The sequence below is a fragment of the Pygoscelis adeliae genome, unplaced genomic scaffold (assembly GCF_000699105.1).
Source record: "Pygoscelis adeliae isolate BGI_AS28 unplaced genomic scaffold, ASM69910v1 Scaffold300, whole genome shotgun sequence".
NCBI classification, from domain to species: domain Eukaryota; kingdom Metazoa; phylum Chordata; class Aves; order Sphenisciformes; family Spheniscidae; genus Pygoscelis; species Pygoscelis adeliae.
The window spans coordinates 2,156,377-2,166,304 of NW_008824004.1; the positions used below are offsets into that span (position 1 = coordinate 2,156,377).

Consider the following 9,928-nt stretch of genomic DNA (forward strand, 5'->3'; position numbering starts at 1 on the left):
CCACGATGTGGTGAGGGTTTTTCAAAGGTGGGTGCCTGCGGAGGTAATCTAGAATTAGTTAAAGGGAATTTAGAATTAGCGAAGGGAATTAGTTAAACCTCATCTCCATCTATCTGCATGGGTGTTCTCATTCAAAGTGAAGATGACTCAGTCAATGTTACTAAGCTAGTTTCATGTCACAATTTTCATGAATTCCAGTGAATTTTTCTGAGTGGCCCGATGTGGACAGGCCATGGTACAACTCCATTTTCCAAGCTGGGGCTAGAGGAAGGAAAGGCAGAAGGAAGAGGAGTCATTCTGCTTAGACAGGGTCAGAAACGAGAGAGCTGAGTGCCTTGTTAGAGATGAGGCTTTAGCAGAGACCAGCCCTTCACAGCAATTCATCAGATGTAGAAGGTTTGTACAGGAGAAAGCAAGGCAACGTCAAAGGCTGAAGGATGATGGAGGCTGAAAATGGTCACCTATGGAAGGTCTGAAGGGTAAAAAGAAAAGCCTTTGATGAGGTGGAGCCAGGTGGTGCTAGGAAGCAAGAGGGCAAAAGCAAAGAGTTAAGAAAATGATTTAGAGTAATGCTCTGAAGGGAGTGGGTGCAAGAGCAGACAAAACTGCAAAGGAGGAGGGCTGTGAAATGGTGCGAGAAGAAACAACAGATTTTAGAGAGGCTGTGGAAGATGAAGAAACCTGAGACATAGAAACAGTCATATCCAGAGGAGGGAGCAAGTGAAAGATGATATCCAGGAAAAGAACCGAGGGGACTTAGAGGAAGCTGGTATTGACCTGTCAGACACAGAGAGCAGTGCTAAAGCAGGTATCAACATCGCAGTCAAGCAGACCAACGAGGGAGCAGTCCATGGCAAAGGCGAGATCCATTTCAGCAAGTATGAAACATAGACCACAGCTGCAGGGCAAATCAAGGGAAAAGAGGAAAGATGCCAGGTAATCAAATGGGTGCTAGTGTGGAGGTGAGAGTTGGCGAGGGTGTGGTTGGGGAGGTAAGTTAAAGTCCCTTAACGTAAGTTAAGGGAAAGTTAATGTCCAAGGGAGGTCATCCAAGACTTATCGTGGGACAGCAACACCACGATGGGGCAGGAAGCAGAGCTGGATGAAGTGGTGATGATGGGAAGAGGGTGAGTAAGAGCAGGGAATGCTGGAATTAGTAATAATGAAAAGAAAAGCCCAGCAGCTTTCCCTCCACTTCCTCTCCCTGGAATAGAGGACTAGACCTAGTTGCTAAGAAAGGTGTGGGAGAGAAAAGGAAGGAGTAAGAGGACCATAAGGATGAAGAAATGGTGAGATGCTATCTGAGGATGAGGGAAGAATGGTAAAAAGGGAGGAAATATGACTAGGCAAAGGAAAACTGAGGACAAAGCAACATTGCTGGAGAGGACAGGGAGGTGGCTGCAGTTGGAGAAGACCTTTTGAAAATGCCACTTGGACTCCAGGCTGCTTGCAATTCCTAAGAGAAAGGGAGGGAAATGCAGGTCCCTGAGACTCAGAGGTGTCTCCTGCAGCCGCAGCATGCTCAAATCATCACTAGCTCTTCCTCTGCCAGGCTGAGCTCCATCTCCACCTGGATCCCGACAGTCCATAATCCACACTCCCAGGCCAGGTGTCTCAAATAAAAGTACCTTGTCCCTGAAGCAGAGAAAGAGCTTCATCAGTGCAAAGCTGAAGGATAAAATGTCCTGAATGACACAAATACCACAGAAGAGCTTTGCCAGGGTGGCCCTATGCTGTGTTTCCAAACTGGTGCTTCAAGTATGCAGAGCCATCATGCGTTGGAAAAATCTTTCTCCTGAGGCAGCAGCAGCAGAGCTGTGCCCCTCACAGCGCGGTGGTCTCATGTTCAGTGAAGCATCCTCCTTGTTCCCAGGTCACGAGCAGAGCTGGAGCGTGTTGGTAGCATCTTCCAGCCCCATCCAGCAGCCCCAGCTGTGCCTGGGGGGCACACTGCCCCCTGTGAGATCAGCCGGGCAATGCTGTGCCACTTTGGGGCCATCCGTCTGAGCCTCTGGGTCCATTGGAGATGGTAGCTGCACGTTCAGGGAAACCTTCTTCAGGCAACGAGTCTTAAGAGCCAAGTATCAGCAGTGCCTGCTGCCGAGCACTGTAGCAGAAATACCCAGCTCTTGTAGGGTGGCAGCCAGGGCTTGGGGCGGGGATCTGGCCTTCCTCATGGCCCTGGTGACAGGAAGATCATTCATGAAGAAATCAGGCACAACCCTTCAATGTTTTGGGGGTCAGCTTGTGCAACAGCAGTATTGTTTCCAGTCTCCAGGCTGACATGAAGATTTAGGCAATCAGGCTGCTTGGCAGGAGGGCTCTTTCTGAAGAGGAAGGGGAAGCGCAAACATCTCAGTGCTGCAGGAGTCTTGCTTGAAGCGTGTGAGGAACCAGAGGGGCTCCGGCTAATTCCTGAATGCAAAATGAGTGGGAGGGAGGAAGCCTTGGCCAGGATCCCCCTTTAAAGCTAGCGTTAAATAGCCTGTGCTGTGCATGGGTCAGAGTGTTTAATAGGTCTGAGTGATACTTTGTCTTTATGCTCATTGTGCAGCATTTTGTAAAGCTCTTTGGGAAACCTTGACTTGAAAATATACATAACAATTTTTTTTGGGGGGGAGGGGGAATCATGTTTTTGGGAAGATCTCTTGACCTCAAAAAAGTTCATTTATTCTTCTTGTCTATCTAATTAATGAAAAGTCATGTCTGGTCAAGACTTTTTCAATTATCTGTTTAAGATCTGCAACCACAAATAACTCCAAATATTTTAAGTCTTTGTGAATCACCCTAAAGGTTGAAAATCTTTTACCTTTCTTCCAACTGTCAGTAGATACACCCACAGTTAATTCCAGGTACTAATACCACGGGTTCAAAGTCTCCTAACTCTGCAGATCACCATCTGCACTTTACCATGTTTTCGGGGTACTGTTACTGAGGAACATGACCTCAGCGATGTGACTGGCAGCAAATTCATGGGGTCATGCTGCGTAGCAACTGGAAGAATTAGTCTTGACTAGTGAGATGCCTCTCTGCTTTGTAGCTGACAAAATCAAACACTAGTTTGAGATTTGTTGCACTGGGTCCCTGCCAGAAAATGCAATGCAATGCAGTTTATTTGAATTCCAAATGTTCTGAGTAGGGCTGAAGCTGGAGTAAACAATATCCCTAAAAAACCACTGTGAGAGCAAAGCAGTTGCAGTCATTAAGGAAAAAGTAACCCCAAGCTATTGATCCATCTTAGGTTTTTTCTTGCCAAGTAGAGACATAACAATAGCCTGCTTTTTTAGCAGAAGGACCTCAGGGAAGGAATATGCTCTACTGCTGTAAGAAATAGAGTTGCCTTCTCATTCCCGAGTTTCCAGGAATGTGAGTTTCTTGGAGGTGCCTATTGGGAGAGGGCTGTTGCTTGCTCCCTGGTGGGGGAGAGAGAGCATGAGGGAAAATGAACTTGCACAAATCTCTAACCAGCGGAGTTTATATCATTTATTAGAGTTGGGAGTTGAATCCTCGAAGGCTCTCATCTTCACGAAGCATGCCTGATCCTCTCACAATCCCTGCAAGTGCTGAGCCTGGTGAGAGCCCTTTCCTCACAGGACCAGAGCTCCCTGTCCCTGTCCCTGTCCCCGTTCCCATCCCCAGGCTGGCAGCACAGGAGCTTCCCTGCAATCACCCCTCTGAGCTGCTGGCCGTGGTGTCACCAGGCAAAGAGGAGCAGCGAGTAAGGGCAGCCCCTCCTGTGTCCTCAACGCTCCTGATTTCTGGCAGAGTGCTGTAGCTCCTGCTGTAGGACTTAAGGGGAGGAGGGTGAAAACAGGCATCTAGAAGTCCTAAACTCTCCATCATGTAGCCAGGCTGTGCTGCAGGGCCCATACACGCAGCTCAGATGCCCTCTACCCCTTGGAGCTATGATGAAAATCAGCTTATTTTGACAAAGTGGCACAAGTCAGGGGTTCATTCAGATCCCCAACCTCCGTCTCCGCTTGAGGCTTTTCTCCAGTGCAGTGTCTCAACGTTACCACCATCTGCAATGTGGAGAAACAAGAGCCATGCAGGAACTGCAGCTTTGAAACTCCACGTGCCTTTCCAGTTCAGTGATTTTCTGTTGTGGGGGGCTCAGTGCAGAGGGATGAGGCATTTTTTCCTGTTCTAGCAGCAGCCACGATTGTGTTTAATTTGGAAGAACCCATGGTAAGAGTGGCCAAGCTGACACACCTTTTGTTAGACTGCTGCTTGCCAAGATGAAGCTTTCAGGACTCAATACTTCTTCATGCTGACTGTGAGCTTTAGCAGTTGAAATGGTCTTGAACCTGGTCAACCAAGGTTGCTTCTCTCATGGTGCCCATCATCGAAGTTCATGTCAGTTAGTCTTTCTCCTGAGAGTCCCCAGGCTGTGAACATTGATGTCCAGGCATCACACCGGCAGAGGTCCTGTACCTCTGGGGACAATGAGCTTCAGGCAGTCAACAGCACCCAGGTTTGACAAGCTTCAGGGCTTGCTTCATTTACCCACCTTGCTTTTCATTGAGTTGTCAGTCCCAGAGCTGGGCTCAGGTTTTCTGGCACCACGCCAGAGCACAGGGAACTTGTTCTTGTGGCTTTAAATGCGAATTTTGCAAAGACTTTCATAAGCAGAACTTGTATTCTACTTATTGCTGACTAGTTGCAGTGCTGAAAGGTGTCTGGTGAAGCAGCAAAGGCTACGACTCTACGTGGCTGAATTACATCAACTCAGTCTCACCAAGAGATGAGGAATGGGGAATCATGCCATCATATTCTTACACTCACTGTTCTGACAAAATTACATTGTAGAGTAACACAGTGCTATCTCCATACCCATAAACACTCAAAGGAAAACATTCGTTTGCTCTAGAAGGTGAAGCTGTTTAATGGAGAGGAGCAGCCATCTCTTACTGCCACCCACTCTCATTGTGTCAGATAATTAGTCTCTATATAGGGAGAGCACTGGAAAGAGAAGATGGAGAATCAGGATTTGTAGGTGGATGCTACCATTGTAGCAATAACTGAGACACTGCCTGAGGCAGACTCATAAAAAAGTGAGAAAAATGACCAAATGAAAGAATCTTTGAATAAGGAGACTAATATAACTAACTTCTGGAGGAGGCAGGCTGGGGGGGCCGTTCCTTCCCAAGGCTGCAACCCCACAAATCCCCAGCTCCCAGCACGCTCTCACTGTAAAACCATTGGCCTGAATGAAGCCATGGTGCTTTGCAACTGCTCTGCTCATGCTGCTCTGCTTCGTGGGGTTGGCTCAGCCTTCACCAAAGCCTTCCCGGCTGGGTGGCCTGACCAGCTGTCTCAACAGCCATTTTCACGAGGTTTGCTCTCTGGACCAAGGTGTGCTTGCATGGCACGTGCAGGCAGAACAGCGTCTGCTCGGAGCAGGAGGTGACAGCTCATGTTGTGGCATTTGGTGCCACAGGGCTGGAAACCAAAGTGCTTTGCCTTGGCTTTGTGGGAAGGAGGAGCTGCTGAAGTGGAGCACAACAGAAGTAGTGCCGGGCATTTTGCCCTTAAAAGTCAAAACATAGGCATTTCTGCGAGGAGGATGGCATGGAAAAGATACAGTTTCAGACATAAATGACTCAAGAAGCCAGGAACGCCAGCTCTACAGATGCCTGAAAAACCTTAGTTGCTCCTTGTTTGTGTGCAGACATTTGTTAACGACATAATCTCCTCTTCTTTCATTTTTGTTTAAATGAGTCTACCAGATGGGCACACAAGAATTCAGACTGCATTGACATCCATCTGGTAATTTCATTTAACTCTAACTTAAATAACATTTCAATTTCTTCTGACAGTTTTCTTTGAACCTGTACCTAGAAGCTGAATTGGGTAAATGCCCCAAATAGCTTCATGAACGTGAGCCTGAATCATTTTATTATTAAAACAATGGAAATCTTTCTTTTGTTTTCAGTGGGGTGTTATCAAAGCATGTAAACAGACGTAATTAACAAATACAGTAAAGAAAGTGTTTGCAGGCAAGCGATCACCAGAAGAAGAGGCAAGATTCAGCAAATAAATTATTGACTACTAGTGATTTGCCCATAACAAGTATATACTCTACCTTGTCTTCTTTTAAAAAAATGAGCATTTATTTTATGTGATGCAGCTATCTATGCCTCTACCAACCCGTGCATATGCTTACGCTGAAACAGGACAACCTGCAAGGGAGACGGGTGGTTACCAGGTGCTCGTAGGAGTTTTACATGGCTGGAAGGCATTTCCTGGCTCTCTTTCAGCCTCTTTTCTCTCTGTTAGTGGCCTTCAACAGAATTGTACACTTCAACTCAAAAGCATAACATGATTAACCTGCGTAAAACTGTTTCTGTTCATCTTGAAGTAAAATAGATGCTTAGGCTTCTGCGTATAAATAATCCTTGCACTTTGTGCAGGTTTAATGTTAAACAGATGCAAAATGTTTACAGGACAAGGGTCTCAAATCATTTAAACAAAGTTGTGCTGAGCGATGATCACCATTAGAGTAAGTGGTCAGAAACTCCCTTAGCAGTGTTTAATGCGGCATGCCTACTTTCTTGTGCATAAATAAAGCAAATGTCACTGGAATTTAGTGAAAGGCTGCTATGTTTTCGCTTGGATCCAAAGCTGTGATTGCAGCTTGTGCGGAAGCTAGCTCCCTTAGACACGCGTCACAGCAGATGTGGCTGTAGCTGCTGGGTGCTGAAACGTGCCTGTATCGCAGCCCATGCTGCCACATCCATACCCGTACTGATGCTGGGGCTGAGTCCTGCTTGCTCATGTCCAAGTGAGCTGCAGCCAGCACTCTGGATTGCAGAGGAGAGAAACTCTCTGTACAGAAGCCTTGAGGTTGCCTAAATATCTCGGCAATGTGGCTTACTAAAATTCTTCTTTTACATGCCTCTGTCTGTCTGTCTCTTCTATTTATAAACCTGCCTCTACAAACTGGTGGGATTATCATTTCTACCCCAGAGGCTGCAGCTATCTTCCTTGTGCATTAATGATAAACATTCTAGAAGTCAAGAGTGAATAAGTTTGTTTGCCAAATGCAAAAAGCTGTTTCATTAGCTGGTATAATTAGCAGAGCTCAAAAGAGGATGAAAGGAGATGAGGCAAGAAGCTCTGCTAGATTGTGCCGGCTGAGGACACGGTCCAATGAGTTTTTTAGAAATCCAGAAAGCAAGCTGCTGGTGTGCTGCATCTTCTCTGCTTGGGGATTCTCCAGCGTACAGTGATTATTTGTCTGGCCTCATGTGGCTTGAAAGAGAAGCATTTGCATAAACAAGAGAGGAAGTGTCAGCAATCCCAAATATCCCTTGTCTTGGTTTGGGCTATAATTTAATCTTAGATGTTACACTGATGTCAGCTGGGCTAATTACAGAAAATGCCTTTCCTGAAAAAAAAACGAATTCCACATTACCGTAGGAACAAGTTCATACTCATTGAAACATGGCAACTTGGTTGATTCCTGAGTTATTCACATTCTCGATGGAATTCTGCCTTTTAAATGAAAAACCTCTAAGGCTGCACAGCACGTGCAGGTGAGCCGGGTGGGTCGTTTCATCCAGGTGGATGGCTGCGCTCCTGCATATTCAATCCTCTGTCTCCCCTGGATGCGCTTGCACCGGGTGAGCTGTGAAGAAACAACTGAGGGAAACATAAAACCTTTCAGATTTGTGAACTCTGCAAAAATTCACCCTTTCCAATACATCTATATACCATTTTCCCTCCAGCTGGAAATTGCGGTGTTTTGCTCTTTTCAGAGCTATTATTTAAAAAGCAGTGAGTGGGCTTGAGCCTGCTGAGCGATGTCAGCTCCCATGGAGTGTCCCCTGCATTGCTTCTGCCACCCATGACCAGCGTGGGGGAATGGGGGGGCATGTGGGTGCTGGAGGGGCATGCTGAGGCTGGGCCTCCTGCCTTGCCAGGTACCATTTGCTCCTGAGAGCATGTCCCTGTCAGGGAGTACTGGCACAGCTATGTTGTCCAGTATCTACATCCACTGCAATTCCCAAATGGCACCATGTTCAACAATACCTTCCTCACACAGAAATGCTCTTGCTACAGATTTTAGGCAGGATTTGGATTTCTGTGATGCTGAGATCCCGGACTCTAGTAGATCTTTACCCAGTTCTATTTGCTAAAACTTTTGACCCAAATATTCAGATCTCTCGGTTTGGGTGGGGGTTTTTCCCCCTTGCTAGTGGAGTTTACCTTCGCTCAGGAATAGCTGCTTCCCCACATGAGAATTGCATATGTAGTTAACTAGTCAGTGTCCAAGTCAGTCCTTAATTCATATTCCAGAAAAAGCCTTTAAAAGTTGCGCTGAGGGCGCAGGTGGCATTTAACATACAAGGTTAGCTAAGCTCAATACCCCACTGCACGACTGCCGCTATTGCACTGCAGGGCCCATCCTTGAGGAGGACCCTCAGGAATCAAAGAATCGAAGCTGAAGGGCGATAACGAAGCAGTGATGCTCAAGCAACAGGGGCAGCATTCAGAGCAATGAGGGGAACAGTGAAAAGCGAGAAGGGGAGAAAGTTACCAATATTGCTCATTTCAGCGCGGAGTCAACAGGCTGCAACAGGCAGCAATATATTGAATGTGTGGTATTACAGATGTGCCTTACCTTGAGCTGTCTGAAACCCTGTCATCTAGAGGCTCCTTCTTTTTAATATGCTTTGTTTTTAAAAGCCTCTCCCAGGCTGTAGCAGTCAGGTTCTGGGAGGAAATATTCCAGGAGTGGTGAAAGATAGTCTTCTGGTGACCCCCACAGCCAAGGGCTGGGACCGGCTCCCTTTGCTTGTCACAGCATGCCTATGCCGTCGTGTAATTTGGCTCCCCGCTTCAGTTCTGGGCTACAGTCCCCACCTTGCACACGGCTGCTTAAATCCCAGTCCGCTCCCAGGCTCCCGACTAGGGTGCAGTGATCACCTTGCTCTGAAACAAAACCTAGGTGCAGTTCTGCTGGGGGCTGCCCCATACCCAGTAGGGATGAGCGGGCGCCAGGTTTGGCTCCCCGTGCCCCACAGAGCCCTCCAACACCATCCCCACTGTAACATCACCAGGGTATGCAGCCCACAGCGTTTTGCTATAAAAATCCCGTTCAGCTCACCAGTTAATACTGTCTTCCCTTCGTTTTGGACGCTGCAAACTGAAGAAAACGCACACGTGTAACACCCGGGGCCCAAAGGAGACCGCGTGCCTGCTGTCAGCAGCAGAGACACCGCCGGTGTGCTCCCGTGGGCCAGGGGGTCTGAGCAGCTCGGGCGGGAGGGCCGGAGCAGCGAGCGGGGCCAGAATCCCTGGAGCAGGTACGTCCAGCAGCAGAGGTGTAGCCTGACATTTTGGAGCTGGCTCTCTGTCAGTCCCCCACGCACTCAGCCACAGGGCTTTGCAGCAGCATGCCAGGACGGGTGTCTGCGCAAAAGCAGGTGCAGAGCTGGCACCTGCCAGATTCCTGTGCGAAGCCTGCCCATGTTATTCGTCTTTCTTTGAATTGTGCTTTTGCTTGCTTGGTCTGTTTGTTTTTTTTTGCCAGGAAATGTGGTGTTTATTTTTCCCAGTGCCTGCAGAAACTCTTGTATCTTACCTCTCCCTCCATAGCAGGCAAGAACTGTAATGCCCCCCCCCCCTTTTTTTGGTGGTGCAGCTGGGGGGTGGAGGGAACCAGAGGAGTCTGACTGAGAAGTCCAAGACTGGACTGAAGCAAAACCCCCCGACCGGATGTGAGGCAGAAGTACAGAAAGAACAAAAGATGATACGGAGAAGGAAGGACACTGTGTAGAAGTCCTGGAATTCATATTCCAGCTGCAAGGTGGTGGTGGGGCTACCCCCGGGCCTCCCCTCTCCTGCAGCAGGAGAACCAACAGTTACAGCTCCACGACTGACGTGCGGCTGTCAGGCACGTGCTCCGGCCGTGCTGAGGGCG

General features: G+C 47.9%; 1 protein-coding gene across 1 annotated transcript in view; it reads left to right on the forward strand.

The window, feature by feature from the left end:
- Positions 1 to 1,080: 1,080 nt before the first annotated feature.
- FNDC1 (fibronectin type III domain containing 1) overlaps positions 1,081 to 9,928 on the forward strand; it is a 90,764-nt gene continuing 81,916 nt past the window's right edge. Inside the window, exon 1 of the mRNA XM_009325608.1 lies at positions 1,081 to 1,127. Within this exon, the coding sequence (XP_009323883.1) occupies positions 1,081 to 1,127 (47 nt within the window). The remainder of the gene's footprint in view (positions 1,128 to 9,928) is intronic.